The sequence below is a fragment of the Falco rusticolus genome, chromosome 4, assembly GCF_015220075.1.
Source record: "Falco rusticolus isolate bFalRus1 chromosome 4, bFalRus1.pri, whole genome shotgun sequence".
NCBI lineage: Eukaryota > Metazoa > Chordata > Aves > Falconiformes > Falconidae > Falco > Falco rusticolus.
In genome coordinates, this window is record NC_051190.1 from 24,630,500 (window position 1) to 24,649,855 (window position 19,356).

At 38.1% G+C, this 19,356-nt stretch overlaps 2 protein-coding genes across 15 annotated transcripts in view; both read right to left on the bottom strand.

The window, feature by feature from the left end:
* Positions 1 to 397, bottom strand: part of LOC119147095 (BTB/POZ domain-containing protein KCTD5) — a 37,146-nt gene extending 36,749 nt beyond the window's left edge. For all 5 annotated transcript variants that reach the window (XM_037385643.1, XM_037385642.1, XM_037385641.1 and 2 more), the window contains exon 1: positions 9 to 397. In XM_037385643.1, the coding sequence (XP_037241540.1) occupies positions 9 to 242 (234 nt within the window). In that variant the 5' untranslated portion in view covers positions 243 to 397. The remainder of the gene's footprint in view (positions 1 to 8) is intronic.
* Positions 398 to 408: 11 nt separating this feature from the next.
* The window catches only part of PDPK1 (3-phosphoinositide dependent protein kinase 1), a 35,660-nt gene continuing 16,712 nt past the window's right edge, over positions 409 to 19,356 (bottom strand). For 5 of the 10 annotated variants that reach the window (XM_037385648.1, XM_037385647.1, XM_037385646.1 and 2 more), the window contains 12 exons: positions 16,838 to 16,880; positions 16,496 to 16,633; positions 15,113 to 15,257; positions 12,654 to 12,751; positions 11,812 to 11,887; positions 10,304 to 10,372; positions 9,734 to 9,830; positions 8,265 to 8,438; positions 7,675 to 7,892; positions 7,008 to 7,065; positions 5,969 to 6,121; positions 5,158 to 5,398 (listed from right to left, as the gene is read on the bottom strand). In XM_037385648.1, the coding sequence (XP_037241545.1) occupies positions 5,291 to 5,398; positions 5,969 to 6,121; positions 7,008 to 7,065; positions 7,675 to 7,892; positions 8,265 to 8,438; positions 9,734 to 9,830; positions 10,304 to 10,372; positions 11,812 to 11,887; positions 12,654 to 12,751; positions 15,113 to 15,257; positions 16,496 to 16,633; positions 16,838 to 16,880 (1,377 nt within the window). In that variant the 3' untranslated portion in view covers positions 5,158 to 5,290. Of the gene's footprint in view, positions 5,399 to 5,968; positions 6,122 to 7,007; positions 7,066 to 7,674; positions 7,893 to 8,264; positions 8,439 to 9,733; positions 9,831 to 10,303; positions 10,373 to 11,811; positions 11,888 to 12,653; positions 12,752 to 13,447; positions 13,488 to 15,112; positions 15,258 to 16,495; positions 16,634 to 16,837; positions 16,881 to 19,356 lie in introns of all 10 variants that reach the window. The other 5 variants (XM_037385644.1, XM_037385650.1, XM_037385653.1 and 2 more) reach the window with 2 other exon arrangements.

Consider the following 19,356-nt stretch of genomic DNA (forward strand, 5'->3'; position numbering starts at 1 on the left):
GCGCTCACCTTGTCCGAGTCCAGGTCGGGGTCGGCCTGGCAGAGGCGGAAAAGGAAGGACTTGGGGTCCCTGCAGAGCGTCTGCCGAGTGGTCAGGAAGCAGGTGCCCCCCACGTTCAGCCGCACCCACTTGCCGGGCACGGTGCCCGGCGGCGGCGCCGAGCTGCAGCGGCGGCAGGGCCCGCCCGGGCCCAGGCCGCCGCTCGGGGGCACCGGGAAATCGCAGTGGCTCTCCGCCGCCATCCTCGCCGCCGCCGGAAGGGTCCGCCCCAGCTACAGGTCCCCGGGCGCGCCTCCCACCGGAAACGCCCAGCCGAGACTGCCCCCCTGCCCCGCCCCCGATGGCGCCCACAGCGCCGCCCCTGGCCCGGAGGTTCCCCCCCGCGGAAGGACGAGGCGGAGGCCGGGCCAGGACCCTACATGCCTTTATTACAGACTACCAAGCATAAGTGAAATCCGTCATCCAGTCACTAACTACACATCTACAGCACAGAAATCTGTCGAGAGGAGAATAAACAGTCATTAAATTATGAGATATGATTAAATCATCGACCAATAGAAAATTTATATAATAAAGCCAGAAAAAAGGTGTAAAATATAGTTTACAATAATTATTCACATTCAAGGCTGTACATCAATACATACAACACCATGGCCCCGAACATGAATTCAATCCAAATAATTCATATATTAGAATTTAAATAACACAGACTGAACTAGAGGCCAACAAGAGCCAGCAAATAATCTTATAAGAATAAAAATACAAAAGTGTGTATCTTATATCATTGCATTATTTGCTTCTGTTTTCGTAAGTTCTTGGAGGAGGGGAGATTGTTTTTCGGTGTTTGTTGAAGGGGGTGGGGGTTTTCTTTCTTTTTTTTTTTTTATCTGTACATCACAGTTACAGCTACAAACCAGGTAGAGAATATACACACGTAACTGACTGCCACCAACCTGAAAACAGCTAGCATACAACTATCAAAACTGATTATAGTTCCTGGTTCCTATTTCTTCTCTTTTGTCAGATACAGTAATTGTAAGTTCTGCTACAATTTAGAACATTTGCCACATCCAGTCAGAGTCAGTACATGGTCATAGGAAGCTTTGTCAAATGGCAACCATCTACATTCACTGCCATGCCAACAGACAGACCAGGTCATGGGGCGCTTAAGGACCTCTCCAATTGTTTGCTGTGTAGAAGTCACATTTCTTTTAAGAAAGAGGAAACATTCTTAAATCACCAGTCTTAACTGAAAGCATGCCATTTTGGGTCAGAGAATTACTTGTCTGTAAGCTTGCTTGATCAGCTGATGGACAATCCGTGTCATGAAGCTTTGCAGGAGCACTTCCATTTGATTAATAAAATATCTGCATAAAATATTACAGGCATTCAGCAAAATTTCAGATATAAATACCACACCTATTCATGTAATTCACTAGTAGAAAGGATGATCAGAATCCACAGACCACATCTTTAGGCAACTATTAATATAAAGTTCTCTCCTCAGCAAGGTGTTGAAATCAGATTTTTGTCCACTGGCCAAACGAAGCAGCTGTCTCTGCTTTACTACATCATTCAAAGGAAACTGTTAAGTGTACATGTGGGAATCCCTCAGGATTCTTCAAAGTTCCCAGCACAAAACATAGTAATACCAAGCACATTAAGCATCTTGAACTATGAAAAGGGATTACAATTACCAAATTTTTGTTTTGACCTACAGAGCTGTGTTTTTTCTGGGCTTATATATGGCAGATACCTCACAAATAAATCATGCCAGAAGGAGACAAGCAGAGCACAGTACTACTATCCAATGGCTTGATGTCTTCAGTATCTAAATGCTTAGCACATGAGATCTTAATAGGTAATGTCAGTCTGCTCACAATGCCTCCACATCACATCTGAAGCAAGCCTGCCTTAATATAAATCCTTCTCAAAACCAGTCTTTAAGGGCAATGGCAATAACTCATGTCTCCAGTTTATCAAAGCGGTTTTAAGCTTCCTGTGACCGGGCTGGACACTGAATAGAACAGTGTGATTCAAAAGCCCTTTCTAGCAGTAGTACTTCATCCTTTTGTGAGCTCCACCCCACAGAATACAGAAGCAATAAACACCTTCCCGAAGTTCAAATCCCAAGCAAAACAAAATCAATTACTGACCAGATTCTTTATAAATGACTGGCAATTGTTCAAAATACAAAAGATGGAATGAAACAACAGATTGGATTTTCAGTAGGTTTGCAGTGAGGAGTCTGAAGAAGAGTCTTCAAGTGCCTAACAACCCTTTTTGTGCTTTGAAAGACCTTGAATAAAAAGCAGAGAAATTAACTGACTTATCTGCAGCTCTGAAGAACCTCCCTTGTACATTTAATTCCGTGAATTCCCATGAACCACACGAGTAATCTTCAGGACAAAGGTCTGAAGCTACCCTGCTTCTGGATATAAGCATTTAGAACAGGAACCAGCCCTTCATAGCATATCACACCTGGCAATGCACATTTAAGTAGAAAAACCAGTGAAACATACTTAAATGCACATGATTGTTTTGTCTTGCCTCACTCTATTCTGCCATCTTTCAAAACCATGGATTCAACTTACAGTCCAAGACCGACAAATACCTCTTCCAGAAAAGTTCTGGTCCCTTCCCAAAAACGCAGCAGCTAAAGAAAGCTTGATTTGGAACACTGAAGTTCTAAGGAGAGGGATGCCTGCAAGAGATGATCGCGGTTTCCTAATGACAGCATTATCAAAATAAAGATGTAATACCAGAATGTAGACATCAGCCTTCCAGACAACTTCTTGAGAGCTTACCACTACCAAGATTCCTTTGGCTGAACACTTTTGGTGGGCAGGACAGAAGTGCTCTGAGAGAGAATTTTCAGGGTGTGAAAGAGCAAAAATTCCTTTGTAATGGCAAAATGATCACAAGCCTAAATATCACAGAAAACATGCTTACGCATTCCTAGATTTCCACCTAGTGACCAAGCCAATGGAGGTCACTCCACCTCCTAATGAAGCTGAGGTGTTCAGTATTAGCAGAACAACTTTGCCAGACTTTTTACATATGGCCAAGTTTTGTCACATTGAACAGCAGTGGCACCATGACACCGCAAAACTCTCCTGTATAAAGTTGGAAATTGGTACACTGACATCTCCATACCAAAGACTAAGTCCAAAAGCAGTAGGGTTGCCTCCAGGGAACCCAATGTACAGCTGGAATTTGACAACCAGAGAACAAATGGATAGCACTGCAACAAACTTAGAGTACACGTCATCTTGTTTGGAATGGTAAATACAGGATTAACACAGGCACAGAGAGGTGGTGTACTGTGCTATTAAAATTTTAGTGAAAAGGAGTGCAACTTGTATGTGATGAAGTTTTTCGTGACACAAAAGGGATGGTGTTCCGTCTGTCTTGTCTCAGCCATTTACAGGGCACCTTAGCTTCCTTAACACCAGGCACTGTAAGCCAGTGATTTACTTCTGTCAAGTCTGTGTACGTGGTGGGATAATAGAAGATTACAAGAATGTAGATCCTCCAAAAGAAAAGGCAACTGCACTCTCTCTCCTTTAAAGACTGAAAGATACTGGAAAAGCTGAACTGGCATCAAGTCCAACCACACAACAGTTTTTAAGAGATCAATAATACCTTGCCTTCATCCTGTACGACAACAAAATACCCAACATTCACGTAAAATCCTGATAAGCCATTGCTTTTAGAAATACTGCTTCTAGAACAGTAGCCCATGAGTTTTTCAGCATTGCAGGAGAACATTTCTTTCTTTGGTGGAAGGAAAAGCACATCATAATATGATACTTCAAAATGCCAAGAGATGGTATACATAGAAGGCAAATAAATAGGTGTGATGTTTATACCACTTTTAAAACAAGGAATGCCTTTGTACAGACCTAGGTCATTCCTCTCTGCAAGGTTCAGGAACACAAGCATGTTGAAAAAAACATTAGGTAAGTTGTTTTTAGCACATAAAGTTTTGTCTTTGCAGCATTACAAGAAATGTTTGACCACAAAAAAAGCCTTAATTTGAAGAGGATAAAGGATATCGATATGAAAAATATTTTCATTTTCTAGATATGCCTTAAGTATCATATATTTTCTCCTTTTATCAATATCTTTCCTTTGAAATTTTAACTAGATTGCTTTATGGATCTGATTTTTCAATTGCTTAAATTTTTTTCAGAGTTACTAAATATTTGGCCATGGACCAAAAACAGGATTTTGTACATCTCATTATTCAATGAGACAAAAAAAAGTCAAGTAATCAATTCTACAAAGCTTTCACACTTCCTTCTCTACCCAGGTAAACAGGCTGGCCCCACTAAAATGCACAATACATGCACAACCTGGAAAGAAAGCTTCTAGCCCTCACCTCCTGAAAAGGTGAAAAACTATTTACTACTTCAATAGTAACCTTTTTCCCCCCAATACTAACTAGCTAAGTCTTTAGTTAGCATTAGTTAAAAGCATGCTAGTTAAGTTTATTGTCCCTTGATTAAACACACATGATTCATATTAAAATTAAAATTGAATGTTTAAGATCTTATATGCTTCAGAAGCCAACATTACAATTTTAGAGAACTTTCAGTGCCATGCTCAGCATTTCACTCTCTCAAAACCTGTATCACTGGAGCCTGTCTGCCAGACACATACATCTGATTCATTCACATAATTACTAAAGTACCACATAAATCCTGCAACCAGAACTATATTAGGAATTACACATGGGTGCAACTGACCAGGCTACAAATGCCATATACCAATAAGCTGGGGGACTGTGAGGAAAGGAAGAGAAAAAGAGGTGGTGCTTAGGAGAGGCATATAAAAGCTCCCTGATGAAATACAGTTTAATGATAATCTGAAAGTCACAGAAAACTCCAGCCCCATAAAATGCAAGGCTGGTACATGATTCAGCATGTGTGCGTGTGGATTGGTTTTAACTCATCTTAAGTGAAGCTGGTAATGCAAGGTCTATCCTCTAGTCTGCAGCAGAAATTGAGCTGAAGTGCACAAAAGCAAGATCTTCACTGCAGTGATATGCATGTGGAAGCCTCAACAGAAGCACAAAGAGCGAGCAAAGCGACCCTGAATTCCATTAGGTTTTTGCTTTTCTTTTTTTCTTTCTTAGTAAAAAAACAAAAACAAAAAAACCCAGAACATTTCAGACATATGCTTCCCCTTGAGATGGTAATAGGTGGGTTGAAAAGATTCCTCTGATCGGCTGCACACGGAGTTCTAGCAGCAAGTAGGGAAACTGGGAAAGTTTGGATGAGCTTTACTATTTAGCAGCATTCTGGTGGTATCTGTGCCGCCAAACTTCATGTATCTTTTTGCACCATTTATGAGCATTCCCACTCGGGTCCATCAGGTAATATGTCCTGTTTGGCTGTAAGTGAACAACATTTTAATGAGTACCCCAAACAGTTTAACAAAAAAAAGCAGTAATTACTCTACATCCACCAATAAAATAATTATTCAAATTCTATTCCTAAACTTTCCAAAAGTTAAATTACAGTTATATAACATTATGTATTGCTGAATAGCCATACGTCTGGCATCTCAATACTGTTAAGCAGTCAACTGATAATATATTGTTGATCCTTGTGATCCACTATATACAAAGAGGGCTAAATTTTAAGAGTCCTTCTTAAGAACTTCTTTTAAATCCCCAAACCCACCTATAGTTTATTGACATGCAAATATTAAAAAATACACTTGTATTTTTGTGGGAAATGTGTATACTGGGGGTTTCATAAATTTTTTGGTTTGGTTTTTGGAGGTTTGGGTTTTGTCATTGGTTTGTTTCTTTGAGGATTTTTGTCTTTTTTTTTAATTAAGGCTATCAACACTTGTATTTAAGGAATTATATCTTCTCCAGGAAACATTATTTGTTAAGAGTTTACAATAATTGTCCAAGGACCTTAGCACAACTTACAAAGAAATGAAAGTTGCTTACTGTGTGAACAAAAAATGTCTTAAAATTCTTTGCTTCTGGTCGCAACTCTAGAGACCATGGAATTTCTCCTTTTAGAACCTTGTTGACAGGATCCACATAATACAGGTGGGGTCCTTCTGTGAGCAGCAACTGGCGCCGACGTGCAAACAAACCCTAACAAGAAAAGTAGAAGCAACAATACAAAAAAAAATGAAGAAAAATTGAATGTGTATATCTGAATTTAACAACAGAGGTAGAAGTAAAACAGCTCAGTGATAGGATAGGATGTTTGAGTCTGGGGGACTGTTGCTGTTTGTTTTCCTTTGCTTCACTCCTTTTTTAGGGGTTTGCAGTGCACCCCTACTAGTTGTGTTCTGCCATGTAGTAATTTAAGAAAGCATCTCCAAGTTCTAACAAAACATAAAACAACTAGCTCTAGAAAAAAGCAAAATCTATTTGTCAAAGATTCCAGCACAGAATTCAATACTCCTGATTTTGTGGAGAAAACTAGGAACAAGCAGGTAGTAACTTAAATGAAAGAGAACCTACATTCCTACAAAGCTGACACACTATCGTTGCTCATCTGTACCACATTAAAATTAATAATTAAAGCTGTTCTAATATCACCACTGCCTCTCTCAGGATACAGGCATTTATTGGATCCAGGAAAAACACCACAGTTAAGGACAATATGGGCTTGTATTTTATTTTCCAGTATTTGTGGCTTGATCCACATGAAGACATGCATCAAGACAAAGCATTTAGTGGGCTATATCAGGTTGGGAGGAGAAGGGGGAACAAAACCTCATTTACTACAGTCTCAAAATAAAAGCATCAATAGCACATTTAGCCTTTTTCAAAAATCAAGAGCACACCACTAAATTAATAAAAGCCAATCCATTCACAAGAAAACACTACCTGTTAAAAAATAAACAAAAGAATTTGACACTTCCAAATAAGTTAAGCAAGGAAGCTCTAAAACAGATCCCTTATCCATGCTGCAACTATGCAAAAATGTGACAGCCAAATCTTGTTACAGAGAATTCAGAAAAGTTCTTACCTTTCTTTTGTCCACTGGACCCATTTTTAGAATTAAGTTATTTTCTACAAACTGGTGCCTTAAAAAAAACAAACAACAAAAAACCCACACTATTACTTCAGAAGTAATTCTTCCACAGAAACAGTTTTTATCTTCATCAAGCAATTTTCTACGTCTCTCCCTAGTATCTCCTTTTTCCAAAGCGTCCTGAACAGCTTTAACTAGATGAGTTTGGGACTCATCCTCCTCATTCCAAGCCAGACTTTTTTCTGAAATCTGACAGGGGTGGGGAAAGTGACAGATGAGAAACTCCTCTAAAGAGTGAAGAGAAACACTAGTAAGTAAATGGTCTATAGGCACTTTGGGTAGATATCAACAGAATATTATCATTCAAAAAAACCCACCTAACAGCAACTGTAACAAAGAAGGAACCTTTTCTAGTTCTAGGGCTCCAGAGGAAAGACATCTCAGCACTGGTATAGCATCATTTCTGCCTATCTTCTAGACCTTGTAAATTTTAGAAACATAGTATTAGGTTTTCCCCTGCTATTGCTTTAAAAATAGAAGAAAAATCTGGTTGCTAATTGTTTGCTTGAAGATATTGACAAATATTAATTTGTATCAACTTATTCTTCTAGATTCCTTATTGCTGTGCAAGTAACAGATGAGCTATATTCAAAGACCTTACCAAGGATTTCCACCAGCTTGTTTTGCCAGAAGTAACCTCTTTTCATCTTCAGAAAACTGTAGGTCCAGCTCAAAGGAATTGTTGTCAAGATCATGAATATACTGTTCAATATTTCCTCCTGATGTCTGTGGTGTACTTGTCTCTGGAGCAGACAGTGAATGGGAAGAGGCAGAACCAGAAACTTGCATGCAACCAAACTGACTCAGGAGATTGTCATACTAAAGGAGGAAACAAAATGAAGCAGTGAAATTTCTTTGATTAAAAATCTTAATTTGCACTAAAATCCAAAATTAAATTTAAGCATGCTTTTGAGCAAAAAGACAGCCTACTTTCTATAGATTAACAGGCACTTATCCAAAAAAGTATGCTTGGCCAAAAGCAAGCCAACCAGTATTTTTTCCAAAAACTAATGGTATCAGAAAATGAATGCTGAATAGTTCAAATTTTAACCAGCAATTTTACATGAGACTTTTAATAATTGAGTCTCCATAAAATATAACTAATCAGTAGTTTCAATAAAAATATTTAATATGCAATTATGCTTTAATCAAAGCCTCAGGCAGCAGAGCTAAATATATCCATAGACATACATTTCCATAACAGTCTTCATCATCCTCCGACATGGCAGGTAAATACGCTGTAAGTTTTGGGGGTGTCTGAAGATGTAGGTTCTCCCACACAATGGATTCAAAGAAGGGATGAGCCTTAAGAGGTCCATATCCTCCCATTTCTTCACAACCTAATCTGTTGGTAGCATCTAGAACCTAAGTAGATTACAATTAAATTAACACACATAAAATAATGACAAGTGCAAGACACCACTCACATTTGCACAACAGCACACAAAAACTTAAAACCAGTTGGTCTCACTGCCCTAAGCATACATATCTAGAATATAAGGAGACTACGAGATGTTATTTGTCATTATGTCTTGCCAGTAACATTTTGTATTAGAGCTCACAGATCTAGAGAAAGGAGCACTTCTTTATGTCCCCACAATTTTTTGGCTTTGTTTCTTCCTAAAGACAGAAACAAAACCAAGTAAATATACAGAAAAGTTTGATTGAGCATAGCTGATTTAAGTAGAGCCCAGCATAACATTATATTGATGCAAGAAGCTGCAGAAGCTATAGTTGGTGTCAAACATCAGCCTCTCAAGCACCATAGAACTACACCAGTATCAGAATGTTGACATAACCTGGACCTTACTATTCGACAGGCACTGGCTAGCCTTGACACAGGAACATGCTGCTAGGTCTTTTACAACGGTTACACGCACTCACAAACATAAAACAGTTTCCTCCTGCCCCATGCTAATATGCTAGACTACTGACTTCAAAAAGCTTATACCACCCAAAATGTTCTCTGCTCTCACTGATGAGACAGAACTATTTTTTCTTCTTATCTGTCAAACATCACATGCAAGTAATTTTTTGGCTGATACCGAGACATGCATGAAGTTCAAGATAAATGCATGCTAAAATGCAAGCAAAGTTCATGTACATTGTAATGAATATATCTCCCCATGATGCACAGCTAAACCAGGGGTCCTCAAACTTTTTAAACAGGGGGCCGGCACACGGATGAAGTGGCAGGAGGTCATCTGCGGCTGCTTGGCTTCCCCCCCCAACCCCCGGCAGGGGGGGGCAGGGGGGTTCTGTAAATACCGGGGGCCAAACTGAGGACCCTGGGGGGCTGGATACGGCCCATGGGCTGTAGTTCAAGGACCCCTGACCTAAACTATGCATTATACAATTTAACAAGAATTAATCTGAGTACTATGTAATACTAAACACTTGAATCTTAATTTCTGCCTGTAACACACAGTACTCTGAACCATTTGCTTCCATTTCACTGAGAGACATTCCTTGCCCACACTTTAGAATGCCAATTTATTCCTGTTTAATAATGGATGTTCATTTTCAAGACACTCCCCTATACAGTCAATAATGCTCACAGTCGTTCTTGTTATAAGGTTTGCAATAGAGTGCATAGGAACTTCAGGATAAGCTGAATGTTTCCAATGTCATCAACTCATTTAACAGCAGCAAATATTTACCAAGAGCTTTTCAACAAGGTCTTTTGCCTTGGGAAAAAATTTTTCTGGGAAGTCATATTCCAACTTTATTATCTTCTGGAATATAAGATATTCATTTCTGCAAAAGAGAATAATATTAGCTTTTATTATTAGTTCTCCATCATTCTTTCACCTTAACAGTGCATAACGTGGACAAACATTCAACAGGAGATCTACAAGTTAAGTCACATTCCCATAAATCTTTCTAGGTAAAGGGACAGAGCTTTCCAAGTATCCTGTAAGCATCAGATACTTGAATAATAACAAGAAAAGTTCAAATGGCTCAATACAGAGGTGCCTCATACCCTCATAAACCTTTACAGTATATATTACATGTGAAATCCTAGGATAAATTAAGGAATCTCAGGAACTCTAGTTATAGCTGTCTAAGCATCTTCATGACATCAGAAAGGACAAATAAAAGCAGGCATGACATTAACACCAACACTACACCATAAGAAGTTGTACTTCAGAACCAGTAGTAAGGTAAAAGTCAAAACCAAGTCAGTATATTTATGATCTACATATAAAGAATTAGTTTAAATTTCTTACCCAGCTCTAAATGGCGGCAATCCAGCTACAAGCTGATATATTATACATCCCAGAGCCCAGAGGTCAGAGCTTCAAGAGAAAGAGGAAAAAACATATAGCATGTTTCCCTATAAGAAGTCTTTAAGCTGTAATTTTAAAAAGAGTTCTTAAGCTTCTGCTAGTTAGAACATACCATGAACACATTGGACAAACCTGCTAGCATAATTTCCACATTATTTTCACTTCATTCCTTGACAGAAGAGTAGGCTAATAACACAACTTTCAGGGAATAGAAAAAGTGTATAGTAATCAGCCCACAATAACTGACTACAAGCGCATGTGCAAGACAGCTGAATTCTCAGTCAAAATAATTAATGGGTATGTAAAGAGACTAAAAAGAATTATCCACTACAGCAATTCAAAGATGTATCCAACTTAAGGTAACATATGCTCTTCATAATTAAAATCCTTTCCTCTAAATGTTTTATGCATAATAAGCCACAATACAGCTTTTTCAGTTAAAGCTTTTCTTAAGACACAAACTAAAAGGTAGGCTATGTTGTATGTAGGTAAGAAAAATTAAGTTTTAACGTGTTGGCCTGAAAGAGTATTTTTAACATTTCACCTGGAGGTAAAGTATACATAGATTTGATTAATGCTTAGAAATTCTAATGGAAGGCTAAAATACTATCAAACTACACAAGAGTTTTCTATAAAGCTGAAGAATTATGAAACTTCTAAAAAGAGATGACAGCCTGATGAAGTCTTTCCGTTAGTCAAACCAGTCAAAACCTCTTTACTAGAAACAAAAGTGGAAAGCCTAATGGCATTCCTATCATTTCGTGAAATGCTAGCACAAATTACCAGTTATTCATATAAGTGATCTTTTTTCCCGATGATCTGTCAACGATTATTTTTCCATCATTGTAATGTAATAGATATACAATATAGTCTGTAGGTTACCATTAAGAACCAATTAAAACAATAAAAAAATCCCTTAAGGGTTATCATCCATACCTGGAACGGAGATAAGCTTTAAACCATTGCAAATCCCAAGCAAAGCTTAGCAAAGATAACTGCAAGTTGATCCAAATACAAGTTAAAGAAAGCTGTAGCTTTTCCCCTGACAGAATGCAATATTTTGTTGCTTTTACAGCAGGAGTTACCATATTAGAGCAAGATTACATAAACCAGAATTAAAATAATTATATCACTTCAACAACAGAAAAAACTTTTCTGATTTATTTAAGGGTAGGAGAAATCCAACTTCACATTACACACCGCCTTCTCCTGACAACATCTAATCCTGCCTGTAGAACTTAAGGTAGATGAACTGAGGAAGCCAGCACTCAGACAAGAAGCAGCACTTGTTTAAGAAAAAAGTATTTCAAACCCTTAAAAAAACATTTATACTCAAGTGTCTTGTTTCTTTGAAATACTAAGCTTGCTTGCTTTATTTATCCACTCCCCACCATTTGACAGTATCCTGACAGAGTTAGTAAAGTCCTGAAACACAGCTGAGTCCTCACCTTTTGCAGGCAGATTTCTCTGTTAGCAGTTCTGGAGAAACATACTGTGCTGTCCCCACAAATGAGTTTGCCCGTGCTGATAAGAAAATTAAAAGAAATAAGCAAATACATACTCATGCAGAAACCAGCCTTCCCCTTCCACCCCTGCACCCATACCCAATTAAAAAAAATTTCAAAGGCGAACTATTGCAAGTTATGTAACACTACAAAGAACCTATGGGAATTTCATTTCTCTACCCATATGCAAAACCCGCTCAGAAAAGACAAAACAATCTTAGTGATATCTATTTGGTTCAAGAAGCTAGGCATCTAGGCACTTTTAGGTATAAAATCTACCAACACAAGCTTACTAGATTCAAGTTAAAAATTAAGTTTATCAGAATCAGTTCAGCCTAGTGCTTTTATTTAGGCATTCTTTGCTGCACCATGGGTTCACAGGTTAATACAAAGCAACTAATGACACAAGAATTCTATACCTCCACATTTGAGCAACTCTGATAGTTACTGTGGCTCTGCTGAAACAGTAAGTTTTCACACTGCTTATGTATTTAACCACAGTGACTATTTGTTTGTGTTCTTGTCTTGCAAATTAAAATAATTTGAAGTAGTTTAACTACCCACTATATTTGGTGATCTAGCTGGTTATACCACTACACCAAGTATTATCTCTTCTGACATAATCTAAGCAGTGACAGTCAAAACAATTTCAAGATCTCTGTGAATTTGTTAGAGAAAAGGTAATGATATTTGAAGGTTACAATTTGGTAAATACAACATACATACATTTTCAAAGGACCAGTTGCTACAGTTACCTGTATCACATATAGTATGTAATGGCATACCTTGTCTGCTGTCTGCAGGTAATACTTTTGCTGTTCCAAAGTCTGTTATTTGAATGTGCATGTCTTCATTTAGCAAGATGTTCTCTGGCTTAAGATCCCTGGAAAAGGCAGATTTTTATATTTAAACAGCACACAAATTAAAAGTTGCAAAACTGCCTAGTGACTTATGCACACCATGCTATCATAAATTATGCAGACATTCTATAAACGTTGTTGTGTCCACTTTGCTCTGACTTGTACCTGTCATCATGCACACTGCTAAGATTTCGGAAAGACTATTAACATTTTTATAAAAAGGCATGAAGAATAATCTTAAACCTAAGCTACTGTGCATCTCACTTGTTCAACAACTACAACAACCACCTCCATAAAAAACCAAAACACCCCACCCTTCACTCACAAGCCTTAATTTAAATAACATTTGACAAATTGATACAGCAGTAAGATCTTCTAGGCCTGTTTACTCAGTGCAAAATTTCAGTCAAACAATGGCAACCACCTTCCATCCCACCCCCACCCCCCCACCCCCGCCCCAAACATCCACAACAGATAAGAACTGTAAATGGCATGTTTACATTTGTCACACACAAATCCATGTATAATCTGTATTTCAAACTGCCTCCCATTCTGAACAAAACCAGACCTCACGGTAACATATACACAATATACAGCAATACATAATTAGATGTCAAGAGGTTCATTAGCAACAAATAAAAAATAGCATTGAGTTACACTGCTATGGTATAGTTTCCTTTGCACCAAGTTTCCTCAACTGACAAGAAAAGACTACATACTTCCCTCCTAAGAAGTATCTTTGGATGCTCATAAAGCAATCTGGAAGCATGGGAATTGTTTTGATTAACTGTTAAGAAAAATCAGTGCAAATTCAAAGCTGTTTCCATCAACCACTGTGCAGCATTATATCCCTCAGAATACCGCCTCCTATTGTTGAAAACCATCATTGAAAAGTGGCACAATTTAAAGTCTGTGCAGTACCACAGAAAGCAATTGCAATTAACTAATTATGATACACAAGCCATAAAAATCCCGTTCGTTTTTCTGTAACTATTCTTGGAGAGAAGTAGAAAGTTCATGAATGGAATGGAACTTTTTTAACAGTTCTGTGCAGGGTTGTTTTTCTTTTTTACATATACATCTGTACGCATATATACTGTATTCCATGCACACATATACGTACAGTTAATATATTAATATTGCATGATGGATCTGGGATATAGCTATATATCTCTCTATGTATCAAGATGTATCTGCAGTAACTTTTCCAGAGTAGCCTGGCATCTTAAAGTGATTCTATCTCATGTCATATTTCTTTAAAGGTAGCAGAAAATCCCAAGAACTTTCAGGCACTGCTAAAGCTATAGGTCTATAATTAAAAAAACTTTATAATAAGTTCTCTAACTGCACAATTTCACTGTTCTCTTAGTGAGCATACGAAGACATAATACAAAGCTGCTCTTTTACAAACCAAGATTTCCAATACAGGCTTAGTAATAGTGACAATGATGCTATACTCATTTCATAAGTATTCTCCCAGCCTAACACATGGCCTATATAATCAACGTGAAACTGGGACTTCTTGAACTTCCTTCCCCACTGTAGAAAATTTTATACTTTTAGTACTCCCCACGTCCAGCCCCCTTACATTATTTTCCAAATTACCTCACAGAAAAGTATTAGGAAAATACTTTGTCCTTTTAAATATAACTGAAAGAAGAAATAATGCTACCAGAATTACAACCAGCCAGCCTTCTGCCAACTAGCATCTACCGTTCTGTAACAACTGCTTGGGAACCAATAGACAAAACAGATTTCTTACCCAAAAAACTCTGCAGCTCAGCTTTCTCACACTTAGAGCTTTAGGTTTTTAACAAACATGTATGACAAAACATGCTTATCCAGACAATATAATTACATCAAGAACAAATGTGAAGGTCCTATTAAAAACTTTGCTAAATTTCACTGTTTCCCTAGTTATTGTTCGGCTCTGTGGCAACTGTTCATCAGTGAAAACTGACATACATTAATTTTACTTTCCTTGATGACATGCTGCACATGAATTCATACACCAACAGAATTCTAGTTACTTTTGGTACATGACAACAGAAAAAAATTAGTTAAACAAAAAGTCAGTTTCTGTTCTTACACCAACTGATCAAGCTTGAAAAAAAATGAGCTTTTGGTAATATTAATTCTAGGCCAAAAAGTTTTCTTACTTTTTCCTGCTAGAACAGTTGGTCTAGTAACAGAGATTGACTATCCTCCTAAAGTTTTCTTTGTTTAGCTCCCTATGTTAACAGCAGCACTAATGCTAACAAATGCTATTATGCTCTCATTAGCTTTCTACAAAATCCACACTTGCTTTAGACTTCACAAAGAATATTTCTAGAAAAAACACCTTGTACATAGTCAAATACATGTTGGTTTCAACTTTGTATTACCTGTGAATTATTCCTTTCCCATGCAAATACTCCAGGGCTGATACAATTTCAGCAGTATAAAACCTTGTACAGGTCTCATCAAATGAGCCAATTTTGCGTATATACTTTAGCAGCTCTCCGTTTTTGGCATAGCTAAGCCCAAAATCTGAATGTTAGTTAAGGTCTATGACTAAACCATTCTACAACTAAAATCCCCACACCTCATTCCAAAGACAAGAATACTACTAAAAATACATGAGCAATGGCGAAAGAAGTGAAGTTGGTTAATTTGAAACTCCACATGGTAGCAATCCAAAACAATTTCTTAAATATGTTAACAATCCAGGACACAGGCTCTGGTCCGATCTCTCAGCATAGCAACAACATCATAAAGGGTTAAATTTGTACTTCTTCCAGACAGTCACCTGAATAATTCATTTGAACTGTATACATAACTGCCCTCAAAGAAAACTATAAACAGTCATTATAAGCATTCAACCTAAGTTTAAAACTGCCCCATCATCTGCAAAGTTCCAAAGTCAGCCCAGTGTTCAATGAGCAAATGTTTACATTATAAAGGAGAGCCCCTGTAAGTTCTATTTAATGCAGGCCTGCACATGGGTGTACACAGACACATATATAGTGCCTGTTAGCACTGCCAGCAGACTCTGTGAAAAACACAACTTCTTACTGACCCCAGAAGCAGACTGATCTATTCTTTTACCCTTGACACTGCCAAATCAAAGTTTAGGAAATGCACATGATTAACATTTTCTTCACAAGAAAAAAAAGCTAACTGCAAACCAATGAGCTTCCAAGATGAAACTGCACTTGGCAATTACTGCTATGCAGTGAATTTGGGGAACAATAGCCTAAACAGAAGAGTTTCAGCTTCCCATCTCAGATTATTCTGCAAGTACTTTTTTCCATAAGAAAAAAAATGAATAGATCTAATTGTTCAAATAAGGAACGGTAGTAAATACAGCTGGTTGCCCATATTTTAAACACAGGAACTGCAGTGTTTTACTGTATATATCAGAAATAAAACATTTATAAAATGTTTCTCCATACACCGCCCAATTATTATTTTTTCTAAATTATTTTAAGTTTAGATTGGTTGCAAGCTGCCCTTCAGTATCTACCACATGGCCAATATAAGTTATTGTTTTTAGTCTCCCCTATCCTGCAAGCCACCCACTCTTCTCTTTGAGAGGGCACGCTCATTCTCTTTGCTTAATTCCTATTAAAAACATCAGTGCAAAAACTGCATCAGAAACACTAAGATATCTTAAATACCCCAAGCTATTTTCATCATTCCTGTTAGACAATATTTCAAAGGAAGCAAAACTGGGAATTGTTACTTTTAAGGAAGTGTTACAGCAAGTTTTAAAACACAAAGGATACATAGCTTTTCATCATCCTGAAAGGTGAAGTAGAGTTTCACAAAAAAAGGGTGATCCAGACGGGACATTACATCTCTCTCTCGTGTCACATATGGCACCTTGTTTTCTTTTATGATATGACGTTTTTCTAGAATTTTAACTTAATGAAAAAGAGACACAGAGTGAAAAAAATGCGGAGGGTACAACCAAATGAAGTCCATCTAAGTAATTTTGGGTCTTTTTTTGTTTAGGTAAGAAAATCATCATAAAACCACTGATTCTGTCTTTTGAACAAGCGTTTGGTAACATAACTATGCTGATACTGTATTTTTTAAAAGTTCATGTTGAAGGAGTCAATACTTACTGGCATATTCTCTAGAACTTGCCAATTCTCGAGCCAAGACAACCTGTTGCCAGAGAAGAGAAAAAAAAAATTGTTAACCATTCATTAAAGGCATACACTAACATTGATTTTGATCTTCCAGTAGGTATTTAGAATACTGACAGTACAAAATAAGCTATCACAACTCCAATCAACAAAATATTTCATCATGTGTTCATATTATGCTGGCTTCAGCAAAACTTCTGCAGAAATTTGGTTCAGCCTAACACCAGCTGTTTTGTTAAAAGACATGTACATCTGACTGGGTAACCACCAGATGGTCCAGCAGCAGGTCACAGAAAGTCAGTGAAATAAATATCCAGATATATAGTGCTAACTTTCTGCATTTTGGAAATTGATCCTTATACATTTTCATAAAACAATTCAGTGCCATCAGTAAACAAAAAAATCCAAGAGGCAATCTTGCCCGTTTATACACACATAGAGTCCACAGATGGCAGAAGGGATCAATTGATACAGGTGAAAATATACCTTGGCTAATAATTCTGAAACTTGAATTAAGCTGTACAACTCCCAAGACTGACTCTCCTCCAGCCTTGCGCAGTATCAAATTTTTTTACCATTAGATTTCAGATGTATTACCCACACAGTCACACTGATATTGAACAGCAGTGTTCTAAGTACACAGGATTGAGTATTTACCTCCTAGCATCAGTACTTGGGTATGCTCAAGTCCCTTCCTCACTGAACAAATACAAGTATACCATATATCCTAATTTCTTCCTAACTAATAATCCACAAAAAAACCCAGCAGAATCGCACAAAAAAAGAAAAAAATCCCACAGAGGTACATGTTAATACCACATCTCTGCTATCAGGGGCCTGAATCCTATGCACCCTAGAGAAGCAGTAATATCAATAAGGAATGTAGATTCTATAGAAAGGAATTAGACCTCAACAGCTTAAAAAAACACCCAAAACCAAAACAAACACAAAAACATTCACAGAACATATAAATGTGTTAACTTGCTAATTCAGACAACAGCAAGGCAAGAAGTGTAGTTAAATGTCTCAAACTGGAGGAAGGTTAAGATGGCAAGAGCAGACAATCCTCAACAGAAGACTACAAAGCAGAAATAATTGCCAACATAATTGGCTGACATGGTCAACAAATACTTCAGGTTGCCAGAGATTAAATCTGCATTTAAAAACTGATTTTGCCCAGACCCTCACACTTCTTAGAACTCCCTCTTCTTAAAAAGAGGAGCTTTACTTACAGGTGGAGACAAAACCAAGGAATGATGGTGAGGAATACGTACCAGTCATATAAAAGGCGGTGAGCAGGACAACATGCCTGCCACCCAAATATCAGAATTTTTCTGCCACCACATAACAGATGCTGTCATGGGAGGCACAAAGGCCCCTGCTTTTTTGAGATGAACGCTTTTCAGTCAGGATATTAGTGAAGATCTTGGGGAGTACAACCAGATCTCTGAATCTACAACCACGTTTAACAAAAACAAAGTATACACATTTTAAAAAGATGTTTTGATAACAACTCAAAGGATACATGCCCCACAGAACAAGAGCTCTAGTGCTGAGCTGATACATCAGAGGGTTTTGCTGCCATCCAGAGGGACCTCAACAGACTGGAGAAATGAGCAGGCAGGATTCTCATGCAGTTCCCTTTTTTGAACTGCAAACTCCTCCTCCTAGGGAGGAATAATCCCATGAAACTGTATATGCTGGGGGCTGACAGGCTGGAAAGCAGCGTTGCAGAAGAGGACTCAGAGGACCTGTTGGAGACCAATTTGAACATGAGCCGGCAATGTGCCCTTACTGCAAAGGCAGCAAATGGTATTCTGGGCTCCATTAGGAGGAGTGCTGCCAGTATGCTGATGGAGGTGATCCTTTCCCCTCTATTCAACACTGGTAAAATCACACCTGGAGTACTGTGTCCAGTTCCGAGCTCCTCAGTAAAACAGAGACATGGAGCTACTGGAGACTGTCCATAGGAGGACCTCAAAGATTATTAACAGATAATCTCTCATTTGAGGAAAGGCTGAGAAAGATGGGATTATTCAGCCTAGATAAAAGACTCTGGGAAAATCTCACCCATGCACATAAATATCTGAAGGGGAAGTGTAAACATGGAGTCAGGTTCTTTTCAGCAGTGGGACAAACTGAAACACAGGAGGTTCTATCTGAGCATCAGGAAATGCTTTTTTACTGTGAGGGTGACTGGCACAGGTTGCCCAGAGAGGCTGTGGAATCTCCATCCTTGGAGATACTCAAAAGCCAGCCACACATGGTCCTGGGCAACTGGCTCTAGGTGATCCGGCTTGAGCATAGGAATTGGATGAGGCCACCTCTAGAGGCCCTTTGCAACCTCAGTCCTTTTGTGATTCTGTAAGAACAGCAAGCAAGTTTCCTTCTTTAAGGATGCAGTCTATAGGGTGAAGGCTACAGTCTTTATCCTGAGCTTAAGGGTTTCAAATAATAATAAAAAAAGATATTGCTGAAGACTGCATTACTTTTTT